The 18120-nt window shown below is 49.1% G+C and overlaps 1 protein-coding gene across 7 annotated transcripts in view; it reads left to right on the forward strand.

Moving 5' to 3' along the window:
• FAM131A (family with sequence similarity 131 member A) overlaps positions 1 to 18120 on the forward strand; it is a 58280-nt gene that overhangs the window by 35514 nt on the left and 4646 nt on the right. For all 7 annotated transcript variants that reach the window (XM_028731705.2, XM_028731704.2, XM_028731703.2 and 4 more), the window contains 2 exons: positions 6151 to 6333; positions 15945 to 16073. In XM_028731705.2, coding sequence (XP_028587538.2) covers positions 6151 to 6333; positions 15945 to 16073 — 312 coding nt within the window. The remainder of the gene's footprint in view (positions 1 to 6150; positions 6334 to 15944; positions 16074 to 18120) is intronic.

Consider the following 18120-nt stretch of genomic DNA (forward strand, 5'->3'; position numbering starts at 1 on the left):
TGTGGATACACACCGTACATTTAAAGGACATTTCATTCCCAGAGAATCCTGGAAACTGTAGTGTACAGTTCCCAGCACCCTTAACAGATTAGTGTTCCCAGGATTCTTGGGGCGGGGCGGAGATGTGCTTTAAATATATGTTGTGTACACTGCCAAAGTCTCAGTTGCAATCATTAGGGCTGCTGGAGGGAATTTGCTGCCCCCTGTTCCCCTTCACCGCTTTCAAGAATTGGACAGCCAGTACAACCTTGAATTAAGACTGTCTTCTGGCTTGTGAGTAAGAAAATCCCAGCCCTTTGGCTTTCAAATACAGTGGTACCTTGGTTCTCAAACTTAATCTGTTCCAGAAGTCTGTTCCGAAACCAAAGCGTTCCAAAACCAAGGCGTGCTTTCCCATAGAAAGTAATGCAAAATGGATTCATCCATTCCAGACTTTAAAAAACAACCCCTAAAACAGCAATTTAACATGAATTTTCCTCTCTAACGAGACCATTGATCCATAAAATGAAAGCAATAATCAATGTACTGTACTATAAAATAAATAAGACAGTATTGTAGATGATAAAAATTAAAATTAATTTTTTTACTTACCTGCACTGGTGATAGTCATTGTTTGGATGAGGAGCTTTTATCTATTTCCGCAGTCACACAATCAACCAACCAACCAACCAACCAGTAGCTGAACTGGGTTCCACACATTCACAAAAACAAATTAACTGAAAAAGCCTCGAAAACAGAAATGCAAAATAAATAGCAAAAACTAAAGCGTCGAACTTAATCCATGTCAGAAGCTCATTTGACTTCCGAAATGTTCGAAAACCAAGGCGCAGCTTCTGATTGGTGCAGGCACCCCAGAAACAATAGCCGACAGCCACATCGGATGGTCAGCTTCCGAAAAATGTTCGAAAACCAGAACACTTACTTCTGGGTTTTCGGCATTTGGGACCCAAGGGGTTTGAGAAGCAAGGTGCCACTGTAATAAAATACGTTGCCTGCTTTTGATCTGCCTCCCCACAGCAGCCCAAGCTGAAATGAGAGGAGGATTAGCATGAAGGAGTGAGCTGGGGTCTCCTCCAGCATGGCTCCCTTGGGTTATTTTAGAAGTTAACATGGGCAGAAGCCCTATGCAATAATTAGAATGAAAAGCTCCCTTATCTCACCATAGTAATATGCAGATTAGATCCAAAATTAAATCTGTACTGGATTGCGGGGAATGTTGCCAATATAATTGCCGGCCTCCATGGTGAAATGTACATTGTAGTTGCAACTCCTTGGCTGTACACCTCTCCTTGAAATGACTCTGTTCCACAATTTGTCTTGAAAAGAGACTTCTATGGGCTAAAGAAAGTTTATTTCAAGCCAAGTTTCACAGGGGGGTGGGCCATGGAAGGCCTCTGCAGACAGACACACGTCAAGAGACCCATGAGATAAGGAGTGAGGTTCTTCCACTCCCCCCACCCTGCTCTCATCGCAGGTACTTCCTCAAGGCAGGAGGAGTTCTCTGTTTGTCTCCCTTGTCTATTGGATGGTCATATATCTTACCTTGTAGGGACGTGGGTGGCGCTGGGGGTTAAACCACAGAGCCTAGGACTTGCCAATCAGAAGGTCATCGGTTTGAATCCCCATGACGGGGTGAGCTCCCGTTGCTCGGTCCCTGCTCCTGCCAACCTAGCAATTCAAAAGCACATCAAAGTGCAAGTAGATAAATAGGTACAGCTCTGGTGGGAAGGTAAACGGCGTTTCCACGTGCTGCTCTGGTTCGCCAGAAGTGGCTTAGTCATGCTGGGCACGTGACCCAGAAGCTGTACACCAGCTCCCTCAGCCAATAAAGCGAGATGAGCGCTGCAACCCCAGAGTCGGCCACGACTGGACCTAATGGTCAGGGGTCCCTTTACCCTTTTACCTATATCTTACCTTACATAGTACAGTCCTCAATTTGACGGACAAAAAGAAAGAATGCTAAGGAGTGAGACTTACTGAGCATGCAAACAGCTCACATGGTCACCTTCTTCCCCACAATGGTGAGATGCATTGCATTTCTGTTTAAATCAATGTCACGAACCTATACAAATCTACATCCTATTTTATTTGGTAATGCATTTCCTCTTTTGTTTTGCAATAACCTACTTGTCAATGGTCCTATGTCAAGCAAGGCCACAAACACGTGGGCCACCATCAATTTGTTACCTTTAAGGTTGCCGCAGGAGATTTTTCCTTGTTTTTGCAGCAACACATTCAAAATGGCTGCCTTCCTAGTGCCCTTCATTTTTCCGGAGTCTGCTTTTGGCTGTGTTATTTCCCCCAGCAGTTATTTTCCTGCCTTGAAGACTGCCCAGAGGCACATTGGCACTTTAATGCTATTGTCATTGTTTTTACTAAGAATGCAAATTTTCTTAAAATTGTACCACCCATCTTCAGACCTCCCAGGAAACCCTTTCTGCATAGATTGGTTTGCCACGGATGGATTCATCTGCCAAGACTCCAGAGTCCCTGTACCTTCTTCTTCTTCTTTTTAGCATTCTGGAACATGGTCTAATTTCAGTTAATACTGGAGGATAAACAGAGGTGTTGGGCCTACCTGTTTGCCCCCCCCCCCCATTTGAGAGGCCTCCTTCAATGTGCCCATACTCTCCCATGGACGAACATTGCAGTGGAACATCTGTAATGGCCTTTTGGGCATCTTGCCCACCATTATTGAGCTTCTGGGCTCTTGATAGGCTTCCGAGAAAACCTAGGATTTCATAGAACACAGTCTGAAAAACACCAAATCAAATCATTCCAAACACATTAGGCCAGCATTTCTCAAAGCGCTTTCCTAGGGGCTGTGCAGACCACTTAATAAACATCTTCTCTTCAATGGTGACAGCAACCTCAAAACCAGTGCTGCGTTATGAAAACTGTGGGCCTTGAGTTTCGGAGATAGGCCTCTAACTAGTAGAGTTTAATGGAAAAATCAGTACACTCCACCAGTATCCTATTATGAATACCACAGGCCCTATGCCCAGGACCTTAGTGGTGTATTTGGGCAAAATAATCAGAATCTTCATTGTCAGAAAAGAAAAACCCCCAAATCCAGGGTCATTTATCAATCTTATCAGCTGTTCTACAGACCCCTTGAAACACCTGAGGACCACCAGTGGTCTGTGGATCAGTTTGAGAACCTCTGAATTTACAACCCAACTTCCCTCCAAGCAGCTCAAGGTGGCATTGATGTTCACAACTGTGTGTCTCAAGAGACAATGGAGTGCGCCTCCTAAAGCGAAGTCAAGCCGCTGCATTAGCAGCAGTGCATTGATCTCCCCAGGCCACAAGCCTGAGCAGTGTGTATGAGGGTCCTGGGCTCCCCACGTGACAAGACTCCCCTCTCACCCTCACTTATTTGGCCCAAAGAAAAGCAGAGCAAGACGTTTGGCACCAGCTTGGCTACAGGAGTTGCTGGAAGGAGGCGTACAAGGCGCCACCCAACTGTCTTAGGGACTCCACTTCAAATTTGTGTGATTCAAATTTGCTTCTCCTGAAGATATCCCACAAGGCAGTGGAGGTTTAGGGTCAAAGTTTGCTCCTTAGCCCTTTCTTCTCCCGAATATAACCCACAAGGCAGTGGAGGTTTAGGGTCAAAGTTTTCCTTCTCCTAGATGGGCTACCTTCCCAGATTGACAAGCCCCACCTGCCCCTCACTTCCCTCTACAGCATGTGCAGAAACTGCCTTCTTGACCATAGCTGTCTTTACCTGGGGGTGCAAGGGGTGTGGGGCACCCGGGTGCCAAATTCTGGAGGGCACCACGTGCCTGCCACTGAAGCCACCTAAGCTCTGAACTATCTACCTGTTATGAAATAATAAATAATTTTGATCAAGCTAGAAAAACAAAATACATATATACCTAGGTATTACCGAAATGTATACCTGCTGTTTCACTAAAGGGCTTTCGACTTTGTGCGCTCATTTGCCAAAGACGCGCTGCACCAGCTGTGCTTGACTCAGCGATGACACTTGTCATTCTCAACGGCGCTGTGCATGCAAAATTAACTCTAACATCATAATAAAAGTTAATTTGGGGGCTAAACTAAATTTGGGGGCGCTGTATGGAACTTTGCGCCCTTGTAGCGCGTATGCTAAAGACTGCGCTGTTCTTGACTGTTGGACCCACTCTTGATCACTGCTTGTTTTATTCTCACAACAACCCTGTAAGGTTGGTTAGGCTGAGAGGTGGTGACTGGCCTCCTTGGCTAAGTGTGGATTTGAGCCCTGTTCTCCCAGAGTCCTAGTCTGGCACTATAACCATTATACCACGCTGGCTGTACCACTCTCAGAACTGAAAAGGACAGGCCAGTTCCCAGTCAAATACGGGCACCCAAGTTAGTTCTGAACGTTATGGGACCCCTTACAAATGTTGCTGAGAGTTTCAGCTCTGCATAGCTTGATTTCTCTGTTTTTTACGTCAATCAACCAAGGGCAAGTTGCGTGACAAAGAGCCGGTGAATTGTCAATGAGCGGAGTTCTCATGTTACATTATCCCGCCGATCATTACGTCTCAATGGATGTGCGAAGCTGCTATAATCAGTTATTGCAGATCACTGCCTCTTAAATACGCCCAAGATAATTATCCGGCAACGGGGAAGGCAAGCCGGGTAGGTGATACGCCAACTGTAACTCGTCTGTCACCTATTACATGATAGCTGTCACTGGAACTGAATGTGTGACATCCCAAATGGCAAACACTTTCAGAAGGGATGCGCACAGGCTATAAATTCCAAAGCGTAGCTCAAAGTCAGATTTCCATGGCTTGGGTTTGCTAAGCAAGAGGGCTGTAAACCTTCTCAGGCTGGATTGTGCAGCTCTGAGAGAGGCTTGGGTTACATGTGCAGCAGAATGAAATGATCAGGGAGAGAGGCTGAGCTGTTCCCCTTCAGAGTGGATGGCCTGGACCAGCTTTTGCCCTCCAAGTGTTTGGGTCTACAAAATAGTCCGCCCTCAGAGGCAGCATGCCTCTGAATACCAGCAGCTAGAAACCGCAGGAGGCAGAACGGCTCTTGTGCTAAGACCCTTCATGAAGGATTCCCACAGGGATCTGCTTGGCCACTCTTAGAACAGGATGCTGGCCTACATGGGCCCCTGGCTCTCCGCAAGTTCTTATGCACAACTCCCATCAAGTCCAGCCAGCACGCTGCTGGGAGTTGGTGCCTTCTTAATTTTATCCAGGTGGATAGCTCAGCTGGTTAGAGTGTGGTGTTGATAACACCAAGGTTGCAGGTTTGATCCTGGTATGGGACAGCTTCGTTTTCCTGCATTGCAGGGGGCCAGAGCAGATGAACCTTGGGGTCCCTTTCAACTCTACAATCCGTGATTCTATCATCTGCAGAGCACCAGACTGGTGAAGGCTGATATGGATGATTGCATTATATTGAAAAGCAAAGACACACAACATAAAATTACAGTCGTACCTCATGTTATGTTTGCTTCAGGTTGCGCGTTTTCAGGTTGCGTCCCACGGTGACCCGGAAGTACTGGAAAGGGTTACTTCCGGGTTTCACAGCTTGCGCATGCGCAGACACACAAAATGACGTCACGTGCATGCGCAGAAGCAGCTAATCGCGACCCGCGTGGGCACAGACGCGGGTTGCGTTCTTTTCAGGTTGCGAACGGGCCTCTGGAACAGATCCCGTTTGCAACCAGAGGTACCACTGTATTTAGAAATAGTAACAATCCCTGAACTCTTCCCAGCTGCTTCTGCTGTTCCTAAAGTCATGGTTTGGGAAAGGCTCCTAGGGCTGGAGGGTGGGGCAAGGCAAGTGGAAAAAGCCATTGCCTGATGGACAGCAGAAAGTCTCTCTTTCACACCCACCCACCCCAATGTGGGTTTCCTGCTGAAGGCCATTGCTGCATGTTTTGGGCAGGAGGGGATAGTTGGGATGATTTAACATGTGACGGAGCATGGCATCTAGTTGGCTCTTTTTATAAGGATGCCCTTTCAGCCGTTCCTTATCAGGTGCCTCTTCAGTCACGGGGTCTGGCTTCCACCCAAGGAGTGTGTGTCACGGTGTGTGCCAGCATCTCCATTTGCAGAATGGAGAGTTTCACCGCAAAGCGGAACCACGGATCATCTCAGCAGCTCCGGGGCATCCCCTCTAACCCTGCTTGCTCCATTGCAGGTATTTCACAGGTGGTGAAGGATCATGTGACCAAGCCCACGGCCATGGCTCAAGGCAGGGTGGCCCACCTCATCGAGTGGAAGGGCTGGTGCAAGCCCATGGACTCGCCGGTGGCTCTGGAAAGCACGTTCAACTCCTATTCGGACCTCAGCGAAGGAGAGCAGGAGGCCAGGTTTGCTGCAGGTAGGAACCGTCTGGGAGAGAGGGGGAAAGTAGGCGTCGAGGGGTGTGGTGTCAGATTGGGGATTTATCTGCTGTACGGACACAGAAATAATGTGCCTTTCTACCCTGAGGCTGCAGGGCAGGGAACACTCATAAAGAGAGCCTGCTGGATCAGGCCAATGGCCCGTCTTGTGCAGCATCTTGTTCTGACAGTGGCCAACCAGAGGCCCATGGGAGTTGCAAGTAGGACTTGCAACCTATCCTGTACTGTGCAGAGGAGGGTGACCAAGACAATCAAGGGTTTGGAAACCAAGCCTGATGAGGAACGGTTGAGGGAGTTGGGTATGTTTAGCCTGGGAAAGAAGAGACTGGGAAGAGATATGATAGCCACCTTCAAATATCTCAAGGGCTGTCGCATGGAGGATGGAGGAAGATTGTTTTCTCCTGCTCTGGAAGGTAGGACCTGAACCAATGGCTTCCAGTTACAAGAAAGGAGATTCCAACTTAACTTTCTGACAGTAAGAGCTGCTCAACAGTGGAATGGACTCCCTCGGAAGGTTGTGGGCTCCCCTTTGTTTTTTAAGAAGAGGATGGATAGTCATCTGTCAGAGCTGTGATCCTTGCATTGCAGTGGGTTGGGCCAGATATCCCTCAGGGTCCCTTCCAATTAAACAATTCTGTGGTACAACATGTGGCATCAGGGGAAGGCCAGGTAGAGATACGACTTCCAATGCACAATCTGCAGCCTTAAAGTGCACTCCTGATTATGCCTTGCAAGGAAGGCCTGCCATCATAAACTGTCAGTTGATTGACACTCACTTCATGCCCACTGGGATGGGCTGAGTTGGAGTACAGTAGATGCTTGGGTTGTGATTCGGCGCTTCTGTGCATGCAGAAAGTGCAATTTAGCACTTCTGCACATGCACAACCACCAAAACCCGCAAGTAACCCGTTCCGGTACTTCCGGGTTTCGGCAGTCCATAACCTGAAAAAACACAACCTGAAGCATCTGTAACCTGAGGTATGACTGTACTCCATAACCAGCCAATCCCAGCAGAAAGCAGAGCTTGAACTTGGCACCTGTCAGCTGGTCAACACTAACTCCAAGCCCAGCTTGACTGGACCTGGCTCTTCCTTTGTGGCCCAGCTTGCCCTTCACCAAAGAAAAAATGGCTCCCCTGATGCCATAGTGACCTCAGGTCAAAATGGCTTTGCTGGGGAAAGGGCAGGATCTCGCCCACTGGCTGGATCCAGTCCCCACCCCCGGTACATAGGATTATGATGAGCAGGTAATCACAAGGGTGAGAGGAGAGAAAGGCCAGTGTAAGCTTCCTTCTCCGCCCAACCTAAATGCCAATTTGTACACTGCGGATGGGAGATTTTCCTGCTTCTCTGCTGGCCAAACCCCAGAAGCCATGGACACGGCACAATCAAAATGTCTGTCTGCTTTGGAGAGAAATACATAACGCCACATTTTGGCACCAGGCAAAGCTGCTGACTGTGCACCAAAACCTTGCCTCCGTCCGCTCAGAACCCTCAATTCAGTCCTCTGTTTTCCAGATCATTTTCAAAGCAATTTCTCCATGCATTGGTAGGGACATTTCTGCTAGCCTCTCTCAGGGAGCAAAGGTTTTAAAAGTGGGTTGGTGGCGCTACAGGGAGGGGTGCCTCAGGGCCGGCGTTCGACAAGCTGTGCTGGCCCTAGGTGCGACAGCTGCTGTGCCATCCCAGCTGCCCCCTTGATGCCACCTCCTGTGCCAGCAGCGGAGGCCGGCTGTGTCCTTGTAGGAGCTCAGCCGAATGCAAGGCCAGGAGCTGAGTCACCCAAAGGATCCGGAAACCAGGGGGAAAGAGCCGGCGAGAGGGAACGATTAGCTCCCTCTCACCCGCTGCCCCTCTCCATTCACCCTGAGAGCTCTGCCCTTCAAGGGCCTGGCAGAGCAGAGTAATCATCCCAAACAACAGAGCGGTCGTCTTCCTGCCCGCAAAGTCCCGACTTTGGGAACAAAAGGACTGTCACATGACATGACTGTCACCCAAGCGCCTGGCCTGCCTTCGGGGCTGAGCTGTTCACTTTCTGACAGCCAGGGAGAGACAGGCGTGGGGTAGGATAAACAGTGACAGATAAGATTGCTGCCAGAGCAACTCAGCTCCACTGTCCTGCCTTTGAAAGAGCTCGTGTTTTCTAGAGGAGGGTTGACCACAGAACCACCCCTGGGGAAGTTCTTCTCCCTGAATTTGCTCGTCCTTTTGGGAGGCCGCCAGCATGGGCATAATTACCCCTTTGCCATAAGGCCAATATCTCCCTCTGAAGATGGAGGAAACAGCCATGTCGCGAACCTCGGTGTCATCCGGCGAACTCCAATGCACCCTGGAACCAAGGAGGGGTTGCAGGATAGTGCTGGAGGAAGAATCAAGGCTACTGACGAGTCAAGGCTGCTGCTGCTGCTGATGAGTCAAGGAAGCATCTTCTAAGGTGAAACGGACCTCGCAATCTCCAGTAAAAAGCCATAGGTCAGGAATAGCTCACAGAGAACATTTTTGCTAATGTACCACTTTTCCTGGGTCGCGTCAAGCCAAGGGCATCATGTCAGACCTAGGTCATGTCGGTATTCCAATGAGCCTGTGAGGAGTGATGCCAACTCAGACCCATATCACTTCAATTGGATTTGAGCTGGCCAGCATACAGAGAGGCATGGTGAAACGAACTGGGATGCTCAAAGTTAGTTAGGCCCTGGGCTTTGTGGTGATTTATTCTTAGAATCACAGAAGGGACCCCAAGGGTCATGTAGTCCAGCTCCCTGCAGTGCAGGGATCTTTACTAAAGCATCCATGACAGATGGCCATCCAACCTCTGCTTTAAAATCTCCAAGGAAGGAGAGCCCACCACCACTGTCGAATAGCTTTTACTGTCAGAAAGTTCTTCCTGATGTTGAGTCGGAATCTCCTTTCTTGTAACTTGAAGCCATTGGTTCTGGTCCTACCCTCCAGAGCAGGAGAACACAAGCTTGCTCCATCTTCCATGCTACAGCCCTTGAGATATTTGAAGATAGCTATCCTGTCTCCTCTCCTTCCTTGGAATTCATGCTGTCTGGTCTTGTGCTGTGCCTTTGTCATTGACAGTGGAAGAGCCCTGCTGGATGAGACCCAAAGCTCAAATTCAGTTTCCCACTGTGGCCATCCAAATGCCTCCTGGAAAGACCACAAGCAAGAGATGAAGACAATAGCGCTCTCCACCACCCTGGTGTCCAGAGTCATGTGCCTCTGATCCTGGTGGTGTTGTGACTAGTGGCCACTGATGGACATCTTCTACCACATGCATCTAGTTCAGGAATTCCTGAACTTGGGTCTCCAGCTGCTATTGGACTACAATGCCCATTATCTCCAGCTCCCAGGACCAGTGATCGGAGAGGATGGGAGTTGTAGTCCAAAAACAGCTGGAGATCCATGTTTTGGAAATCCTGATCTAATTAATACTACCAGAGAGCCAAGGTGGCCAGTGTTTCTGTTCCTCAGGGACATGGGTGGCTCTGTGGTCTAAACTACTGAGCCTCTTGGGCTTGCTGATCAGAAGGTCAGCAGTTCAAATCTGTGTGACGGGGTGAGCTCCCGTTGCTCTGTCCCAGCTCCTGCCAACCTAGCAGTTCAAAAGTATACCAGTGCAAGTAGATTAAATAGATACCGCTGTGGCAGGAAGGTAAACAGTGTTTCCATGCACTCTGGCTTCCATCACGGTGTTCCGTTGTGCCAGAAGCAGTTTAGTCCTGCTGGCCACATGACTTGGAAAGCTGTCTGTGGCCAAAGCCGGCTTCCTCGGCCTGAAGCAAAATGAGCGCCGCACGCCATAGATGCCTTTGACTGGACTCAACTGTCCAGGGGTCCTCTACCTTTACCTTACTCTATTTCTCACTCATAATAGTTAGCAGTTCTTCTCCCTTAGTTTTGCCACAAGCTGCACCTGCTTAGAATCCTGCAAGAATTAAATGCAGAGCAGCCTTCTCCTCCTCTGCATCTGTTGGTCACCTACTTCTGCCTCCATCAGTGGTGAATTGCTGTGTGTCCTTCAGCCACAGCTTGGGCTGTGATTCAATCTGAGCTTCACGGGCGACTCTGAGCTAATTGTAATGGTTGGAGCCTGAAGCTGGGAGTGTCTGCCTATCCCCACCCCTCCTCCTTTCCCCCCCAGGAGGTGACGCACACAGGCAGCTGCAGCCCCAAATTAGCCACCCCTAGGCCCCCATTTAACAACAAGCGTGGCTGCTTTCTGACAAGTAAAATTAACAGATATCCAGCTCAGTCCAGTTGTGTGCTCCAGACTCTTGAGGGTCCTGCAAATGACTCATGTTTGCAAAAAGAGATGTGCCCAGGTTGTGTGAGCTGACTCCAATGGGCAGTCTGCACATGTTCCGAGCTGGTGGGGAGAGGGTGGGGCTTGGCTGAGGGATCAATGACTGCTAGTATTTATAGGTAAAAAGGTAAAGGTACCCCTGCCCGTACGGGCCAGTCTTGACAGACTCTGGGGTTGTGCGCCCATCTCACTCAAGAGGCCGGGGGCCAGCGCTGTCCGGAGACACTTCCGGGTCACGTGGCCAGCGTGACATCGCTGCTCTGGCAAACCAGAGCTGCACACAGAAACGCCGTTTACCTTCCCGCTAGTAAGTGGTCCCTATTTATCTACTTGCACCCGGGAGTGCTTTCGAACTGCTAGGTTGGCAGGTGCTGGGACTGAGCAGCGGGAGCGCACCCCGCCGTGGGGATTCGAACCGCCGACCTTTCAATCGGCAAGACCTAGGCGCTGAGGCTTTTACCCACAGCGCCACCCGCATCCCTAGTATTTATAGGTACATACTAACTCCAGGATCAGAGGCAACTCACTTGCACCCCCTGCCTCCTCTGGACACATCAGTCTCTGCCCCTCAAAATCCATTTATTGGCAAAAGAAATATCAGACTCAGTTGCTGCCCCCTCTCCTCCCCACCAAGACTGAGACCCTAATATAATAAATAAACAAATCTTTTATTTGCAATAAGACATGTAAATTAGGTAGCGCCATGCTAACTTTCCTGATTTGCACAATTTACCCAGCCGAGATTGGGGCTTTTTTCAGCTGCGCCTTGGGCCATGTGTAATCTAAAACGCGCACATATTTGAAGGCGATGAATATGTGAAAATCGCTTGGCAAGGTGAACAGGGAGGGTTTCCTCTGAGACTGTTGACAACTTGTCTAAATTAACCTTGGGATAATAATCTCCCTTCTGGGAATTTTCTTGGGAATAGGGTTAGCAGATGGCAACTTGGAGATCCTATCTACTTCCTTAAATATTCAAATGTTCAAGAGGATACAAAGGCAGCTCCTTGCATACCTTCCCTCCCTGGACCTGTTCCAGCCCTCCCTCCCTTCGCCAGCTGCCTGGAGCACACGAGTCTTGCTTATTAAAGCATGGATGGACGAGGAAGGCCAGGTGAGAGGCCCAAGGAGGGAGCAGGTGTGTGAAGCTGCAAGCTGCCTTCTTCCCTCTTTGCACCACAGAATGTAAAGGTATTTGCATGTGATCTGCCCGCCACCTGGCAAGTCGAATGGGTGGAAGGAGGAGGTGTAAGCCTTTTGGTTTCTGCTGCCACACCATACGGACTAGAACTGTGCTCCGGAATCTTGCATTCGTAATGAATTCATGTTCCTAGAATCATAGAATTGCAGAGTTGGGAGGTAACCCAAAGCCAATCTAGACCAACCCCTTTGCAGTGCAGGAATTACAGCTAAATTATGAGATTGTCATCCAGCCTCTCCAAGGAAGGAGAGTCCACCACCTCCCAAGGGAGTCCGTTTCACTGTGAAACCTCTCTTACCGTTAGAATGCTCTTCCTAATGTTTCATCGGAATCTCCTTTCTTGAATTTGAATCCTTGGATTGGGTCCTACCCTCCAGAGCAGCAGAAAACAAGCTTGCTCCATCTTCAACATGACAGCCCTTAGGTAGTGATTCTTCCCCACTTTTGCAAACAGGGAACAATGAACGTGAGAGGTGTCAGCTTGTCATAAATGTTAGGAAGTGTGCAGTTTCCATGTGCCATGATTCCTGCAGTGCAGGGGGTTGGATTTGATGACCCTCATGTTCCCTTCGAATGCGGGTGGCGCTGTGGTCTAAACTACTGAGCCTCAATCCCCATGATGGGGTGAGCTCCCATTGCTCTGTCCCAGCAAGAGATGAAGACAATAGTGCTCTCCACCACCCTGGTGTTCAGAGTCATGTGCCTCTGATCCTGGTGGTGTTGTGACTAGTGGCCACTGATCTTCTACCACATGCATCTAGTTCAGAGATTCCCAAACTTGGGTCTCCAGCTGCTATTGGACTACAACTCCCATCATCCCCAGCTAGCAGGACCAGTGGTCGGAGATGATGGGAGCTGTAGTCCAAAAACAGCTGGAGATCCATATTTTGGAAATCCTGATCTAATTAATACTACCAGAGAGCCAAGGTGGCCAGTGTTCCTGTTCCTCAGGGACATGGGTGGCTCTGTGGTCTAAACCACTGAGTCTCTTGGGATTGCTGATCAGAAGGTCAGCAGTTCAAATCCCCGCAACGGGGTGAGCTCCTGTTGCTCTGTCCCAGCTCCTGCCAACCTAGCAGTTTGAAAGCATACCAGTGCAAGTAGATAAATAGGTACCACTGTGGCGAGAAAGGTAAACAGTTTTTCCGTGCGCTCTGGTTTCCATCATGTTCTGTTGTGCCAGAAGTGGTTTAATCATGCTGGCCACATGACCGAGAAGGCTGTCTGTAGACAAACGCTGGCTCCCTTGGCCTGAAAGCGAGATGAGTGCCGCAACCCCATAGTCACCTTTGACTGGACTTAACCGTCCAGGGGTCCTTTACCTTTACCTTTTTTACTATGTTCCCTTCCAACTCTACTGTTCTATGGTTCTTTGATATCACCACCCCTTTTTAGGGACTTCTCTTTCACACAGAGTCATGGATGCTCTCCAGAATTTGGCACTCCAATGGTTAACAAGGACAATAAAAAAGATAAATCAAAAGTAAATGTTATTGTATCAAAGGGGAATTAGCATACTTATTAAGGAATACAGGGAGCAGATGTTAATTGACACAAGCCCTTCCTAAAACTTCGCTCTTAACAATAGGCTAACAAGTTGCAGCTAATCATACAAGCTGCCAGTTCTAAAAGCATGCCTGAAAACAGCAGAGAAAAATTAGGATGCAGTCAAATTGGTCAGGGAAAAGAGGTAAGGGAGGGTGGAAGAAGGATGCTGTTTGAAATTAGAAGAACGAGGTTTGGCTCAACGGGTGAAGGTGGAAATGAATGCTGCTTGCTTTAGAAAAAGAGAGCAGGAGGGAGGAAGTTCGATGGGTGGTTTTCTGAGGTCCTGGCAAACGTTTTAAGGCAAGAATGGGAAAGAAAGCAATTGGAAGAGAATAGGCTTGGGAGCAAGGATAGGGGAATCTGAGATTTTTGGATGAAACACCTGAGAAAGAAGAGGAAAGCACAATGAAGGGAAGAGAGAGAAGGTCATCCCAAGAAAGAGGCGACTGATTGGGCTTGAAAGCAGAAGATGGGAGAAGGGGAGGGAGGGAGAGTTTGACCAGCTGATGGACTTTCCAGAGAGGAAGGGGCAGAGGGAGTTAGTGCCTGTCCTTATTTTGAGGAGGGAAGCTCTTCAACAACAGAAAGTGACAGTGAAGGGAAGATTGGAGCTCACCCACACTTTCGCTTGACATATGCTTTTTTTTAAAATATATAATTTTTATTCTGATCTTACCTGCTAAACTGAGGCTTCCTTAAGCAAAAATCTCCGCTCAGATTTTCTACACATCTGATCAGGTCCGATTCAGTAGCTCAGATTAGATTTTCTCAAGGCACAGACATGAAACAACAACAAAAGCTTTTGGACCCAGGGAATTAATTGGTACACTATATGATCAAATTATGGGTCAAGCAAAAGTGTGGATGAGCAGCGAGAAAAGTGTGTGTGTGAGGTGGGGGGGGTCCATAGAAGAATTCTTGTGCAGAGGAATGTGGCTTCTTGGGGATCCGAAAGATTCCTCGTTGCTAAGGTGAAAAGAATCGCAAAGAATCTCAAGTGGTGCTTAAAATTAAGTGGCATTCCACTAAATTTTATTCAAAGTACACCCATTGAAATTAATGAGCATGACTAAGTATGGTCCATTCATTTCACAAGATCTGCTCTAAGGGAAAAAAATTACTCAAAGGCCACCCAAAAGCTACAAAAACTGCCTTTCCTGGCTCTCAGGGTCCGGAAAGATGTGATAATAAGAGGTGTGAATCTGATAATAAACTGCTCTAAAATACCCAGTGATCATGCCTCTTCCTCACGTACCCAGAAGTTAAATATATATATATATATTCGGCTGGAGCAATGATTCTGGATAAATTCCAGGTGGGAAACTTAAGGCCTGATTTCTCAGCTTAGTAGGTTTTCCAGAGGGGCCCAGTACACCAGGGATTAAGAGAGGCAGTGTGGTGCAGTGGTCTGAGTGTCCGACTAGGGCCCAGGAGACCAGAGTTCAAATCCTTACTCTGCCATGAAGCTGTCAAATCTTCCTTTTTTTGCCAAAGGCTCCCATGCCTTTAAGAGATGCACAAAAGGGAAAGAACCAACAGGTGATGCTCTATATTTGCAGTTTTGTAAGATTAGAAAGCTTCAATGCTTAAGGGCACCTCCCTCCAGAAAGAAGTTGGCAGCAGTGCCTGGAACGTAGTGGGTTTGGTTGTGGAACATATTCCTAATGTCATTGAGCCTTTTGACAGGTGTTTGGTAGCCTAAGATTCATTGAATCCTAGTAGTAATAGTAATAATTTATTATTACGGTCAGAGACCAGTTCAAGAAACACAACTGAGACTGCTTTCACAAGAATGAAATAGACATTTAAAACAATATACAATAACAGCTTATAGATTAAAATTAAAATAGTCGCATGAACATAAAAGGACCTAAGGTTAAACCACCATGCAAATTGCCCCTGGGACGCCCAGGAGGCTGGCTATGGCAGTTTTCCTAGCGATCTATTTGTTCCAGGGGTTTTTCTACACCTACAAATCTGCACGCAGAATCTAGCGACCATCCGGACCATCTTGTGATTTTTGCCTAAAAGGAGAAAATTTAGTTTAGGCTTGTCTGGAAGGTCAGCAAGCCTCACCAGATGGGGGTTGATGGTATCTCTACATGCCTCATCGTAAAAAGGACATCTAAAAAACAAGTGTTCAGGGTTTCCTATTTCCCCTAATGGGTAGGCACAAAGTCTCTGAGCATACGGGACTTTTCCAAAAGATCCTTCAGAACCGGCGAGGGCAGAGCCGAACTTCTGGCAAGAGTAAAGTCCCTTCTTGCATTTCTGGATACGAGGAAATGGAGGTATGCTGCCGGGACAGCAACATATCTCTTGTGTTCTGCAATTATTGAACCATAGAATAACTCACAGCAAATTCAAGAGGGGCATTTTATCCCACTCATCACTGTATCCCTATGACTGGGAGAACCTCGAATTTCTGCCTGTCATGCACAGCAGTCCCTCTTGCCAAGGATGTTTTGTGGAATACGCTGTTACCCTCAGGCTCTGTCTCTCTTCCCCTGACTGACATCTCACCCTCCTTCCTAGGTGTGGCCGAACAATTTGCCATTGCCGAAGCCAAGCTGAGGGCCTGGTCTTCGGTGGATGGCGATGATTCCAACGACGAGTCCTACGATGAAGATTTTGCCACTTCCACCGACACAACACAACCAGCTGGTGAGTGAGGGAGGGTCATAGCCAGTTGCACCCAGCAGGGCGTGAAGTCCACATGGCAGAGTCCCTTACAGACACTCAATGCCCCCCATATTTCAAGGTGGGGAGGTAGGAGCGCATATCACATCCCCCTCAACTGTCCTGATAAAACCGAGATGTCCTGTTTCTTCGTGTGAGAGCATGGCAGCCATTTTGGGCACCGTGCTCTCATATGGCCTTGCACCAAAAAAACCCATTTTTTTTCTAGAGACCCAAAATGTTCATTTTTAGGCGGTGGCCCCAGAAAAAAACACCTCTTTTGGGGTCATGATCTCATGTGGGTTAAATGACTCACCCCAGAAGATAGCACCCCGATTTTTCACCACAACATGTCAGAGGGTATGACATCAGGGACATGCAGCGTGAAACCTATGGCCCTCTAGATGCTGCTGGACTTCAGCTCCCATCATTCCTGACTGCTGGCCATGCTGGCTGTGGCTGATGGGAGTTGGAGTCCAACAACTTCTGGATCCCAATCCCTGGGGTGGTTGTTGCCCATGGGAGCTGGTAGGGCAGAAGGCAGGGAGCACAACCGTTGGTGGATCCCAAACTGATGATGGTGGAGGCAACCATTCTTCATTCTCCTCCCTGCTGCTGAGTTGTACAAGGGCAACCCTGAGACTGAGGAGGAGGCAGGGCCGTCTTAAGCACATCCAGCACCCCTTCCCTTTCCCAGAATTTAGAACTCGGAGCCCAACTCGCGGACCACCTCGTAGCCCTGGGAGCCACCACCCACAGAAGACGCTGCCAATGTGGTGGATGCTGCGCGGCTGGCCAGACCGCCGGAACCCCACTCTTGCTTGGAAGACTCCGAGGCGCTCCTCCTCCTCCGCTGCCTAACAATGACAGCCTACTGCCGGCACTCTCGCTGCTGCCCAGCGGCCTGAGGGCCCAAGGAGCAGGAGGCGGTTGCCACGCTGTTGCCTGTGCCTCAGGGAGTGGGGGGGACGGCGGGCACCAGTGACACGGAGGAGGCCCCTTGGGAGCCACTCCTGCCACTGCCGCTGCTTCCTCAGGCTACAATGACAGCGGCTCAGTGGGCAGTGGCTGAGGGGATTCCCGCGGTCGAGGGAGAGGAGGTGGTGGCAGAGGAGGAGGAGGAGGCGGCAGAGTCAAGGAGTGGCTCCTCATCCGAAGCAGCCCGTGCCTCTGCCGCTGAGTGCTTGTGAGAGCAGCACAAGCAGCATCAGCAGTGCCAATGTGCCCACCCGCAGAGGGGGGTGGGCCGAGGAGGGTAGGAAGGAAAGATGGTTGGCAGGGCACAGCTGGCAGCGTGCAGGGAAAGGGGAGGCTGCTGGCACTGGGGCGCCCCTGAGAGGCCGGTGCCCTGGCACAACGAGCCACTAAGCCCTATGGGAAAGATGGCTCTGGGAGGAGGGGGCAGGCAGGCTGGGACACCCTCTGGACTAGCTCTAAGTAAGAAGGCAGGAAGATGGGGGAATGGCTGAGGGCAGACGGAGATTACTAGGGCAGCGTCCCATTTGCCCTAATGCACCAACCGCTGCCTGGTGTGCATGTTGACATGTGGTGCCACACCTGAAATGCTGAGTCAGATCTCCCAGGAGAGTCCCAAATGGCGCAAGCAAAGTAGTTTCTGCCACAACTTGTCTCTCGGCTCTGGCACTAGGAAATCAGATGTGTTACTGAACATACAAGCCCCGCGGCCAGCAGTTGTGGCTGATCCCCATGGAAAAGCCTCTCCTGTGGTCTTGGAGCTGCAACCCTCTTCCTCCAGCCTCACCCCTTTAGTACTATCACCTTCCACTTTCGTTAAATCCCTCGTTGGATCAAACAAATATGATGTCTTCTTATTTAATCCAGGAGGAGGGTACCTCTGAGCATTTAAGGAGTACCTTTCCTCTTGTCACAGAGCAAATGCACTTAAAATTAGGGAGCAGGCTTTCCATTCAGTGACAGGAGTTGCAAAAAATGAAGCAAAACCTCCCCACTAGTTAACAGCACTCTGAGGAAACAGCCCCCCAATTTTTATTTTTATTTACAATTTCCCATA

The sequence above is a fragment of the Podarcis muralis genome, chromosome 6, assembly GCF_964188315.1.
Source record: "Podarcis muralis chromosome 6, rPodMur119.hap1.1, whole genome shotgun sequence".
NCBI lineage: Eukaryota > Metazoa > Chordata > Lepidosauria > Squamata > Lacertidae > Podarcis > Podarcis muralis.